This window comes from Armigeres subalbatus, chromosome 2 (assembly GCF_024139115.2).
Source record: "Armigeres subalbatus isolate Guangzhou_Male chromosome 2, GZ_Asu_2, whole genome shotgun sequence".
Taxonomy (NCBI): Eukaryota; Metazoa; Arthropoda; class Insecta; order Diptera; family Culicidae; genus Armigeres; species Armigeres subalbatus.
Genome location: NC_085140.1, coordinates 22,410,429 through 22,423,863, shown reverse-complemented (window position 1 = coordinate 22,423,863; position 13,435 = coordinate 22,410,429). Strand labels below are relative to the sequence as shown.

General features: G+C 37.5%; 1 protein-coding gene and 1 long non-coding RNA gene across 3 annotated transcripts; both read right to left on the bottom strand.

Moving 5' to 3' along the window:
* Nucleotides 1-3,006: 3,006 nt before the first annotated feature.
* LOC134214126 (uncharacterized) lies at nt 3,007-5,157 on the bottom strand. The gene is made up of 3 exons (XR_009979669.1): nt 4,697-5,157; nt 4,556-4,635; nt 3,007-4,482 (listed from the first exon to the last, which is right to left on the bottom strand). It is a non-coding gene; the product is annotated as an uncharacterized LOC134214126 (long non-coding RNA).
* A 5,776-nt stretch (nt 5,158-10,933) lies between these two features.
* On the bottom strand, nt 10,934-12,696 carry LOC134214125 (monocarboxylate transporter 12). 2 transcript variants are annotated; one of them, XM_062693550.1, is made up of 5 exons: nt 12,503-12,696; nt 12,238-12,364; nt 11,833-12,179; nt 11,509-11,769; nt 10,934-11,449 (listed from the first exon to the last, which is right to left on the bottom strand). In XM_062693550.1, exons 1-5 carry the CDS (start codon nt 12,572-12,574, stop codon nt 10,961-10,963), a joined length of 1,296 nt encoding a protein of 431 aa, XP_062549534.1. In that variant the 5' UTR covers nt 12,575-12,696; the 3' UTR covers nt 10,934-10,960. The 2 variants fall into 2 exon arrangements, with proteins under 2 accessions (XP_062549534.1, XP_062549535.1); XM_062693551.1 differs by having other exon boundaries at nt 12,262-12,364.
* Nucleotides 12,697-13,435: the final 739 nt, after the last annotated feature.

Here is a 13,435-nt window from a genome sequence, read left to right as displayed (position 1 = left end):
TCGTCAGAATCTATTGAGGATTCTCGTCAGAATCTATTGAGGATTCTCGTCGGAATTGCTGAATGATTCCCGTCGGAATTTCTGAAGGATTCCCGTCGGAATCCCTGAAGGATTCCCGCCGGAATCCCTGAAGGATTCCTGTCGGAATTCTTGAAGGATTCCCGTCTGAATCCCTGAAGGATTCCAGTCGGAATTCCTGAAGGATTCCCATGGAAATCCCTGAAGGATTCACGTCGGAATCCCAAAAGGATTCCCATGAAGGATTCCAGTCGGAGTTCCTGAAGGATTCCCATGGAAATCCCTGAAGGATTCACGTCGGAATCCCAAAAGGATTCCCATGGAAATCCCTGAAGGATTCACGTCGGAATCCCAAAAGGATTCCCGTCGAAATCCCTGAAGGGTTCCCGTCGAAATCTCTGAAGGATTCCCGTCGGAAACCCTGAAGATTTTTGTCGGAATCGCTGAAGGATTCTCGTCGAAATTTCTGAAGGATTCTCGTCGGAATCTCTGAAGGATTCTCGTCGGAATCTCTGAAGGATTCTAGTCGGAATCCTTGAATAATTTTTGTCAGAATCTCTGAAGGATTTCTGTTGGAATCCCTAAAGGATTCCCGTCGGAATCTCTGAAGGATTCTTGTCGGAATTTCTGAAGGATTCTCGTCGGAATCCCTAATGGATTCAAGTCAGAATCCCTCCCGTTGGAATCCCTAAAGGATTCCCATCGGAATCCCTGAAGGATTCTCGTCGGAATCTCTGAAGGATTTCCGTCAGAATCTCTGAAGGATTTCCGTCGGAATCCCTGAAGGATTCCTTTCAAAACCACTTCAGAGACACAATCAAAATTAGGGCAAACTTACCTGCAACTTAGGTCGACCTTCCCCAATGCATTGCTTGCGGAATCCTTGAGATTCAGTGCGGAACCGAGAAAAGACCGAAGAAGCCGACCGAAAGTGCAGGTGAGCTCGCTTCGATTTTGATTATATTTCGGGGTGGTTTTGGTGAAATAGATGTTGACGTCGGGATTTTGAACATTTTGTCTTCGTCGGTCTTTCCGGGGCTCTATAGTCCAGGAAGCTTGATCGATTGTAAAATGACGCGAAGCAAATCTTCTTGAAAGTATCCTGGATTTAATAAAACTGGTTTTGCGTTGGTGATCATCCAAAATTGACTCTTTTGCCCAAAGTCCGTTGCAATCGGGAACGGACAGTTGCTTCAGTGTTTTTGATTTGAATTCTAGCAGGTGTCCAATACGCGTAGGCCCTCAACAGGTTTCTAAAAACATGTATGAATTTGATTAAATTACCAGTATTTAACAGAATGGAAGTATTAACGCATGTAAGTAATTTTGGACCATAGCGGAAGAACCATGCATATTCATTACCCAGTGTTGCAAAACAGGCTTGCAATCGAAGTTTCTACGAAATAAAAATTTCTTGGCCCAACTGCCACTGGAAGCTCCCACCGTTATAATTATACAGCATCACATATACCCGGAACTCAGCTTCATTCGAACACCGGATTCTTTTCAATGCATACCCTGTATAATGTCCTTCCGGGTACCGCGATTCCTGTCCCAAGCAAAATGAAACCAGTCGCTCAAATTTCCGTCATCGCTTCCGTACATATACATAATCCGCCAATAACGCATCGATAGTTTCGTGGTCCAACAGATGCGACCTTTTTCGGCCGCGTAAGACGTCACTTAACTTGCACACTCTTATACATATATACATTTTCTTATTCGGACGCATATCTTTGCATTTCCATTTCCATTTCCTGGTTGCTTCTGGCCTTCCAGATGTTTGTGGCCCAATCAGTCGTAATACGAACGTACTATCATCTAAATTCAGCGCCTGAAATCGTACCTCCACCGTCAACCCTGTTTAGGATGTTTAGCCAATAACCAATCTTCTGAACCAGAAAGGGCTGCTCTTAGTACCGATACAATTCCATCACGATCGGCACCCTCGTTATAGCTACGGCTGACAACGGTTGAGGGCCCGGAAAGCAATCCTTTGTCTTCAGAAATCATTAAAGTGCTGAAATAAAGAGCAATTTTCATTAAAAAACATCAAAACATCATCAAGAAAGTGAAATTTCATTACAGTGATTACTTACATTTCTGCTGATAAACCAAATTCGCAAACTGCTTGGTCCTCCGTTCATAATGTCCTGCTCCTGCTGCACCTCAGGATCTACGAATCCATCGTTTCGCGCTGACGACAAAATTCCTCCCACAACCGATTCCGGTGCATCTTCCTCTAAAAGCCTTTACAAACTGAACTTGTCATCACAGAGCAACCATCCACTTGCTAGGGCTGCTTCCACTGCTTCGTATTTCGTGCATCGCACAGAGAGCCGCTCCGGTCGCAATATGAAGCAATTAATGGACAATAATTGGACGAATATAGTTTTATTTAATTTAAAAAAAAGTCGGACGGGATGCAGACAAAACAAAACAATCAATTTTTCGGTGGATGAACTGGATGAACATATGAAATGACATAAGATTATCTTAGGATTTTTATTCATGAGGAATGGTATTGGGATTCATAAGGCATATGTATGAAATTAATATTATTGATTATGATTTTCATAGAAGCCTTATGAATCGATTAAGAAATGAACTTTTGGTGTTTCATAAGGCGTAACTTATGAATATCCATATTTTATTTGGGCCAGTGTATAATTACTATATAGAAATGGGCATTTTTCAGTACATTTTTTTCGGTACACACCATGTTATACAGTTCATTTACAATCCATGATTAAGATGGTAACAGTATGTGATATAATTTGTGAACCATAGAAAGATATGTGAAAAAATCGATGTACCGTATCCCTTATCTTTTACTAAGAAGGAGCAAAATGGCTATTTCTTCCAAAATATTGAACTAAACACATAATAAACGTTGGACTTGCATTGTTATTACATATTTTATTTATCTTTTTCCTTGTTTTTGTTTTTGTTCACATGAAAACCGGAGAAGCGTAGAGCTACCCAACTAACAATTTTGGTGCTAAAAGCTAAAACTTCTAGCCTTTGGCTGTATAATATTTTAATAAAAGCAGCCAATGCTGTCTAAAAGAAAAACCTTCGCGAATAATCCCCTAAACTTCAACTCGACTATTACCCAAATATTTATCAGCTAGTCAGTTTGTGCCGAATATATTTCATCTTTTATCGTTTATGCAGCTTTCATTTAGTCATAAAACAGCTCTGTCTGAATTAGCAACAAAGCTTATCGGTTAAGAGCTCATGTATGTAGCTGAGTTGCTTGTTAGCAACTTCCCATATTACGGTGACTAGCATTCACAATGAAAACGTTTTCGCTGTTGTTATAGCACTAACAATATAGCGTAATGGCGCTATAAATGAACTAACGAAGCTTTTAGGCAACTTCTGTATCTTTGAAGATTACACAACGTTTAAGTAAACCTTATACTGCTTCTTTATATAGCTTATCAGCATGGAACGTCAAAACCGCAATGTTTACATTTGATTTTTGTTGCCGGAGCTGTGTATGAGCTATTGATTTCTGTAATTACGCTACAAAGGTATTCACCTGCTCTTATAGCAACTGACAAAGCGCTGTCATTAATGCTAGCAGATAGTGTAAGAAAACAAGCCATTTAGAAGCGATATTGCTGTTCACGGCTACTGTTAAACGATTAGCAGCAGAGTAGCATCTATACAGATCGAGAAAATGTTGCCTAAAAACAATTTCAGCGATTGATGATGCATAAAAGTTAGCCAACAGAACATGCTGATAGATGTTTGAATAGTGGTTGAAATAATGCTGAAAGCATAATTTTTAAGCTTATGTGCTAAAAGCAGCATATAGGCCTCTTCCTAACGTTTATACAGCATGAATCCGAAAATTGCGTTAGCAAAATAACCTATAGGGTATGCGAAGAAGCACATCCATAATTTTCTTTGTTATTTACATATGTCAAAGTGACGGTGATGACAGAGCAGCGGCCATTGAATCAGGAGATCAGGAGTTCGAATCTAGGTAGCAACAAAATTGATATTTAAGTTTTCACAAAAAAAAACATTAAATAAACTCCGGAATTTACTCTCCTCTCAAATAATATTTAATCAAATTGAATTCAGTGGCTGTATAAAACTTATTTAACAGATTCAAAAAATCTGAATAAGCGCCATTGAAGCGAATTATATTACTAAATGGTTTAGTAAAGATTGAGAAAAAAATGTGTAACATCCTGTGAAGTAGTTGTGCAGGCACGTCAAAAACAGCTGAATAGATTCGCCAGATTTGCTGGTAAAAGCATTGAATAGAAGTTCTTGATCATATGTATAGCACACATATTCAGCTTGAAGCCGTATAGACGAGTTGAAATAACATTTACATTGACATTAAATGTTAGTTGGGTAACCTTCATGAAGAACTCCGTTTGAATGCCTTTGCCTTTCAGCTAGTTATCCGGAAGCCTCATCCAGGAAGAATACGAAATCGACCTGCAGGAAACGCAGGAAAGAATTGACTAAGCTATAAATCTGCGATATTATAAATTTATGTAAGAATACTTACCAATTCCATTTCCGAATACAATGAGATTGAAATATAAAACGTTGAACTGCAACGGCTATTTTCATTGTAACTTTTGGGAGCTGCAAGAAATATTTATTAACTAATATTATTTCAGTTAGTCAAGCAAATTTCATTACTTACCTATGTTTTTTCCAGGAGTAGAAACAAGCTCAAGAAACAAATTGATTAAAAACATTCACGGTTTAATTTGGTTCGAGTGGACTAAAAGTTTTGTCAACAACAATCGATGGCAGCTACACTGAAAATTTCTTCTGCCGTCTATTGAGAAACATACACTGAACGGATGGGTCTATCGGATTTTTATCATTGGAGGATACATTTCTTAAAGTGTGTATGGAATTGCAACAAGACAAAACTATTTTCAGATGATACGTAATTATTTAGTAGCTATATTTGGTATTGTTGCAGTATCAGTTATGGGTCTTTTACAATGTATTGTTGTTTTCTTTCAAATGAATGGAAGATAAGAGATTATTAAGAGCCAATAAATTGTGATATTAATGTATATGGTAGCGTATATTAAACGTGTTGTATAATACTGATTCTGAATTGATATGTAGTTCCATTTTAAATCGCCCATAACATAAATAGTAACAGTATGCCTTAATTCAAGCGAATAGTATTAACAACAATACAGATCGTTTTCAATTATGCGGGTATATACATCTTTTATTCATTTCTTTCCAATCGAGACTGAAGATGTGTGCTCTAGATTTTCTTCTGATTGTAGTCGATCAACTGTTTCAGTGAGTTGAAGAATGTTACATCCAAAATTTTGATTGATTCCTGAGTTCTTGGCCAGCTAGAGTTGCTTATACTTCCCGCTGTCTGTCATCCCAAGTTAACTGCAAAAGTTTTTCCTATGTTGAGTAAGGATCCGGAGCACCTCCCGAACTCCCGAAATGCTTGTTGAATTTGCGTCAGTTTGCGTTCATCAGTGATCACTACAGATATGTCATCAGCATATGTTACCACGAGGTCCATTGGATCATTGCAAATTGTTTGTAGCTTTTCTAGGAGCGTAAAGGACGAATAAATGCATACTTAGAGAATCGCTTTGTCTTACGCTGGAAAATTTGGAGTGAGATTTCCATTAATCATCTTCCCTAAGAGCTGCACGAAGTTGGAGTTCAAGCGAGTGTTCCGCATCACAGTTTACAATCAAAAACTTTTTTTCCACAATTTATTTCTGATATTTGGAACATTTGAAATAGTTTGATTGATATTATAGAAGTGTAGAAATAGTAAGCTCTTAGATAGAAAGCGATTTTATCGAAGCTTTTGATATCTTCGTAGGTAACACATATTTGCATGTGGTCGTTTTTGTTTAGTGAATTGATTCTAGTATCTACAGTAGACGTTCGATAACTGCAAGTCATTTAAAGGCAATGCTTTTAAACTGCAATTCGATAGTTGCAACAGTTTCGCAGTTATCGGACCGCTAAACTTCAAACTGATGTCAGATTCAATGACAGCTGCATTGCGCTGCACATTTGGATGCACTTTTATTGCATCTGACTTCGATTGACAACCGTTTGACGTCTAGAATGCGTTGCAGTTATCGAACGGCATTCGTTAACTGAAAAGTAAACATCTTGCAGTTATCGAACGGCTACTGTATCAATTTGGGAATGTTTTGAGTGCGCGTTTCATGATGAAAACTTTTGTCTTCATGCATAAGTAATCGCTGCTTGCGAAAGCCTGTAATGAAACTCAACGTTTTGCCTTTCTCGTACAACAATGTTTTTTTTACTAAATTATTTTAAACTAGTTTATTCGTGGACGCTGTAGCGCCCGTGGCAAGTGTTTTTTTTTTTTCAAAAATAAAAAAATCAAAAAAAATAACGCCTGTTGTCTGTGATTTTTTTCATTAAATGCTGTGTCTGGTTGTCTGAGGTTGTCACTCACTGGTTTTGTTTCCTGCATCTGATAGTAAAAAAGAATCGAAGTGTCAAATATTTTATTTTTGTGAGAATTTCCCCGCGTGCTGCGTCTGGTTGGCTAGTCACCGGACCGACAAACAGGGCTATTATATATACATAGTACAATGGAAATAATCTGATCGTTTACTGTTTGCAAAATATGATTGAATTGATCATAATTAATTATCTTAATGATAAATCGTTTAGTTCAAACCTTTATAGACGTTCATCACCGTAATCTGATGTAAATACATAATAACATGATTTCTATAGAATATTAGAATGGATCCTTCATCTTCTACGACTCAACTTCTTTCTTGAGATTGCATCCAAATATTCATTAAAATTAGTGTCAGAAATGAAAGCTCAATTTTATGTTTATGGAGGTTTTATTAACGTACTTCATTACAACAACAGAAAATAATTATTTTATATGGGCTATAGTTCATCATTAAGAAAAGCATATCGAAGTACTAATAAATAACTCGCAATAGAGCTTAACGAATAAAACCTTTGCCTAATTTTCTTGTGTTAAATTCATTCTCCTTCTCACCAAGAAAGTTGAAAGCGCGTTCAACTGCAACTTGAGTACATGATGTAGCTAGTGTCGTTTGCGCCAGTTGATACATCTCCTTTTCGGTATATTTCAAACTTTCTCAATGATCGAGAATCGGCTGAGAATCTTGAATTCAAACTCAATTGTTTTAACTTTTTCTCGATTGATTGAGCATAAGGATCCAATGTTCCCTGGTAAGCTTGCAGAACTCAATAATCGAGAACGAAGTTGAAGTAGTTTGAGAGTTCTTATATTCTTCAGCAGCCGTTGACTTCGTTTTACCTGAAAAACTCAAAATGTGTTTCTGGAAAAGTTAAAAAAATACATAAACATTTGTACTATTTCCTTTTAAATAAAATATGTTACCACTGCTTTTTCTCGATCATTATCCGATATAAGCTGACTGCCATTGTAATTAATTCTGGGATCCATTATATTCCAGCGAGAAAAACAATATTTTCGATACGGAAACAATTAGTCTTCGATTCATTGCATTAATCATCAATTTTCCTTCCCTGTTGGAAATTCGTCAGTTTTCATTTTGCATGTAAGCCATGTGAGATAAGAATCTCCCATGGTAAAATTAACCGTTTGTAGCTTAATCCCGAGCAACCATTCGTCAAACTACTTCAAAGTTATTTATACAAAATAAATAATTTTGTCGGTATTTCTTTACCCTAAAATATTTCCAAAAACGATATAAATCTTAATTATTCGTTATCTCAATTCATGTAAAGAATGTTACCAACGAAATGATATACTTTGACAAAGCATTTCAAAGATGAACACCGCTACATCTTTATCATTAAGTTAATCGCAATAACGATATGATTATTCATGAAACGTTAACTGATATCTGATAAAGAACGATCTCAAATCAATGATATATGTTGACAAAGAATTTCATAGATAAATACCGTTGATCCTTTATCACTTTTTAGTTCATCGATTCATATTACTGGATATCGAAAAACAGATTGTCATTTTGGGGTTTGTTTATTTCCCCGGAAATAAAGATTTTCGTAAACAAATGGATTATGGAATGAAACGACTTTCGTTTTCCAATAATCAAAGAAAAACTATGCCGTAATCAAGGCCGTAATGGAAAACCATTTTACTTAGATATGACCGAAATTGATGTATGATAATATTTGCATGGAGGTAGTGTACGATGATTATTAGAATAGAAGGGTGGAAAATAATTCCCCTACATATAAGTAATATTTCAAATAAATGATATGGTGTAGAATGTTCATGCAATTTATCTACTCCCAATCAGAATATGCCTGCCTTTGCGAGTTTAAGAAATATCTGGAAAAACAGGCAGATAAGTGAACGCACCAAAATACGAATTTTCAACTCTAACGTGAAATCTGTGCTGTTATACGCTAGCGAAACATGGTGTGTATCAGTGGAGAACACTCAACGGCTGCAGGTGTTCATTAACAGATGCCTGCGGTATATAATTCGGGCCTGGTGGCCTCACAACTGGATCTCAAACAACGAGCTCCATCGTCGTTGTCACCAGAGGCCGATAGCAACAGAAATTCGGGATCGGAAGTGGGGCTGGGTCGGCCACACTCTACGTAGGGGCGGAAACGAAATCTGTAAGCAAGCATTAGACTGGAACCCAGTGGGACATCGCAGCAGAGGCAGACCCAGAGGCTCATGGCGGCGAAGCCTCAATAAAGGAATAAAAGAAGTCGACCGAAATCTAACCTGGCAACAGGTTAAAGCGATAGCCGGGCATCGCTCAGGATGGAGATCTTTCAAGTCGGCCCTTTGCACCACCGGAGGTGTACAGGATCCATAAGTAAGTAAGTAAATCAGAATATAATGTGGTGTAGTGGTAAAGATCTTTGTGTGAAAATACAACATCTTCAACAGTTCTTCAGGTTCGATTCTCGAATTAGCGAATGAATGAAAAAACAATGAACATGCTCTCGAGGTACCTCTGAAGATTTTTATTTTTGTGGAAAATTTTGAGGTCGATAAATAAGAACGGTGAAAAATCATATCGTTTCAACGGCATCAATTGGTATCGATATTTTGGAAAACGATAAATTTTCCGTGTTGTAACTTTTGAACAATTTAAAATTCTTCATGAAATGGCATCGATCGCTATCGATGGTTGATAAGAAAACCTTTAAAGATCTTTATGAAGATTTTAGAAGAAACTTGAAGAAATGGTTGGCCGGTAGCATCATAATATATCATACTGGTTTGGAGGTATCATGGAAACCCTTTATAAATAATCACATGTTTGATGTAAATTCCATATCCTTCGCGTACTCCAAGTTCAAGACATATTCTTTTAGAGACAATTATAATTTATAATTTTCAATAAAGTATTTGATCATCGTTAAAGGATAGTTCCATCTTGTTTTACAGTCCATCGTAGTTATTGGTATCTTGAGGATTCTTCGAAACTTTTTCGTCCGAAGCGGTTTTGAAACTCGGCGGACCTCTTCTATTTTCCAGAGCAAGATTACTTTTGGCAGATATCTAATCATTTTCCATCGATGTCCTGTTGGAATTACTGGGTAGCACTAGCCATTCTTAAAACGGGGTATTTTATTAGTTTTCGAACTGTCACTTTTTTTAATTCTCCAAATGAGACAGACCCTAAGTACAAACGTTGGCGTTTAAATCTTGGAGATGTTTGAATTGAGTGTTTATGATTGCTGAAGACTCTTCGTATCTCATGTTTTTTTTTGTCAGACATTTCCGTAAGATTACCCAATTGCGAATACATTCAAGTTTATAGCACACCGCACCTTAACTGGCTAAAAATTGATTTATTTTACCTTCAATTAACAAATAACAGAGAAAACTGGCTTTCCAAAATGCAGCGGATGACAGAGACAACTGCTTCGCGTTGAACCGTGTACTGCGATCAAACAATCTCATAATTTTGAACATGAACACTGTGCTCGTGTTCAAACATGAAAAGAACACGAGTAGCTTTTGTTTAAATCTCGCGCTTAGTTTCATAGGGGCGTAACTGTATAGATCGATTTCTCTTCGTCGATGTTTTCTTTTTATGATTGTATCAAATTGCGCTAATTTGTCGATAATTTAATGGTTTGGTGTGATAAAGGATGATTGTATCTTGCACCAGAATCAATAATTACGGTTGTAGCTTTTGAAACAATTGAGTTATTAACAAAATATATAATCGATTAAGAGAAATCGATCAATACAGTTACGCCCGTATGAAACTAAGCGCGAGAAATGCATCTCTGCAGGTGAACTTCCTGAACTCTTTCAGCTTAGGCTTTGGTCCGATTCGCGAATTAAAGTCAAATTAAACCATTTTTAGACAGTTCAATAATTTTCAAATAACCCTCCTCGCAGAGCAAGATTACTTTTGACAAGATGTTGAATCATTTGGATAGATATTTTGTTGGTCTTGCTGGGTAGCACCAGTCATTCTTATGATCGGGGAATTTCATAATTTCCGAACTATCACTTTTAAGTTTAATTTGATTTTAATTCGCGAATCGGACCAAAGCCTTAGCATAGCTCACGACATACTTAGGGGCTGTCCATATACCACGTGGACAGTTTAAGGGGGGAGGAAGGGGAAGGGAGTAACTGTCCACGCTGGGGGAGGGGGGTATCCAAAACTGATCGAAACCTTTCCACGTGGTTTATGGACAACCCCTTACCCGATAATTACAGAACTGGAACTATAAGAACTGGATAAAGTAATTCCGTTTTCATTCCGCGTTCTGTTTCACTACGCTTCATTTTCATTTTTTATATTTCTCGTGCAAAATGACGTTTGAATAATTTTTCTTTTGAACGACATACAAACAAACAGAGCTCAAATTAAAAAGTGTTCAGATTACAAACGATAAAATTACTATAGAGATCCAATGTTCATTTGTGTAAATATATTTATTATTCATCCTTATACTTAAAATATAACTCACACAACCACAACACACACGTTGAAACAAGTAATAAATTTTGAGCATGCAAATTCAAAGAGTAACTTCCAGTATAATCAACAAACCAGCCGAGCAATTGTCCTAAGCTTAAAACTAGAACACCTTTCGTGATCATGTTGAAACCCAAGGCATTCGGCAGCATCGATTCCACATCTTTTTCTGTACAATATTCCGCTATGGTGAGATTCTGGTTCACAATTGTTATGGACCTAAAAATTCCGTAGAAAGCAGACGTAATCATGAGCGCCACGATGTTTCTCATTTCTGCCATAACAGATCGGGCAACTACTAGACACAGCCCAGCCAGTAGAAACGTATTTCTATGGGAGAATTTCATTTTGTCGACAAATGCAGGTACTGTGATTCGGGTTAGTAGATCTGTAGTGGATAAAATCGACATACAATTTGCAGTTTGAAACATATCCAAGTTAGCGGTTTTCTGTGAAAAAAATATGTTGAAAGGTTTTATGTCTTGTAGATCAGTTAAATGGATATCACCTGCAGAAAGTATGGAAAAAATAGCGAAAAACTCGTAGAAGCGGTATATGCCAATCCAAGCCCTATTATCAAATTTAGAAACGATACTCTTTTCAATATCGCCACGTCCATTAATGCAGCAAGTTTTGACCAACCGCTATCCAACCTTTTGGGTGTAGCTTTGGCATTTTCTAGTAGTGGAATTCGCTCGTCATTTGCATCTTCAATAATTTCGACCCGTGTGTGCCATTCCACTGGCTGTAGAAGAGCCGCACCAACTACCTGTGATTAGAAAATAGAACATTGTAAAATGACTTTTGCTAACTCTTATGTTAAGAAAAGTACCCCATTAAAAGCAAGTCCACCGATGATTAGAGTGGTGCCTCTGAAGCTATAAATGTCTAGCAAAAATTGTACAAGAAGTGGCATCAAAATTTGACCTACACCAGTTCCAGCTAGAGCAAGTCCCACCGCTTTGCCTTTATTATTCCGAAAATAAGAGTTGATTGCAACAAAGGTAGATGATTGTATCAAGCCCAACCCAAATCCGAATGCCACACTGTACGATAGCAGAACTTGCCACATTTGTGTAGAATATGCGCATGCCACTAAAGCTCCTCCAGTCAGCATACTACCGAGTATAGAAGCTTTTCGAGTTTTGAATTTCTTGATGATGGGTCCTGTTATAAGACCTGAAAAATTTCAAAATATTTTATTACAATTACACACATTTAAAAAGGACACTACTACCAGAAAAATTGAGTGATATATTACACATGTTCATGACTAATGCTGCTCCAAACGCATTCTCTCCCATAGTCGCCAAGTAATCGCCAAACATCAAGCCAAACACGGATACGAGAGATTGGTTGAATACCTTATGAATAGTAATACATTATTTATATTTTTCTACAACTTAACACAACGTCCAGACTACAGATATAAAATGTTATCAAGACAGTCGTATAACACGTTACAAGCCAGTGTTGTGAACATGAGGCTTTCGTAAACTTACGTTTATAACTGCACAACCAATTACCACAACCCATCCATAGCCGCCATCCGGTGGCATCCTATTTGACACCATATTCAAAAATTTCACGTGAACTAGAATTCAATTTCAACATTAAGCAATTATATCACATCCAAATCCAGACACGAACTGAGCTCTTTCTGTCCAAGATTTGTCTGGCGAATTGTGATTCATGAAAATAATAGCTGAACTGCCTCCCCATGGGTTATCAAATAGTAAATATCATCAGTCGGGGAGATAAAATAGATATGTCCATATTCATACGTGAGTGATGAGGCTAACCGTAATCTCGTGCGATGCAAATGGTGCGAACATACAGCACTAGTGCACAATACACTCACTCGGACTATGTGCGGACAGGGTCGTGAGCATGCCATGAGAAGTGCATTTATTTTCCTTTCTCCCTCCACGAGTTTAACGGATATGTCAGCACGGTCTTATCTTGTAAGTCAACACAAAAAATTTGAATTGCTTGAAGACCATTGCCCTTGTGTCTAATGGTCCTGAAAAAATGCATAATGAATGTGTCAACAAGCGTTGTTATCCGAAATTGCAATCCTTTTGATTTGTTATGGTAAAGAATTCACGATCTCAACGAAGGCACAGAGAACAGACGTTGAAGCTGCACTCGCTATGTTGTGATAGCTTTTTACTGTTCATTTTGAAATAACTTTGGAATGTCGCCGTTATCCCGTGCATAATCAGCGCTAGCGTCATCAAGAAATGCCACTGTGCGCTAGTGTCGTTATGCATGCAAGAGTATAGCAGCGCCATCGTGTTGTCAAAATGAGATTGTGAGTTGCAATGTCGACGTCGTTGGCGTTGCGGTTCGGTTTGTTTGTTTACACATGTTTTGCATAAAATTTTGTTCGAGCCTCCATGTCTGTTCTCTGTGACGAAGGTGTGTATAGTATA

Bases quoted from the DNA above. Each gene is read 5' to 3' on its own strand.
- LOC134214125 (XM_062693550.1), bottom strand. From the start codon at position 12,574: ATGGTGTCAAATAGGATGCCACCGGATGGCGGCTATGGATGGGTTGTG. The intron at 12,365-12,502 runs GTAAGTTTACGA...ACTATTCATAAG, and splicing joins TTGGTTGTGCAGTTATAAAC to GTATTCAACCAATCTCTCGT. The intron at 12,180-12,237 runs GTAGTAGTGTCC...GAAATTTTTCAG, and splicing joins TATATCACTCAATTTTTCTG to GTCTTATAACAGGACCCATC.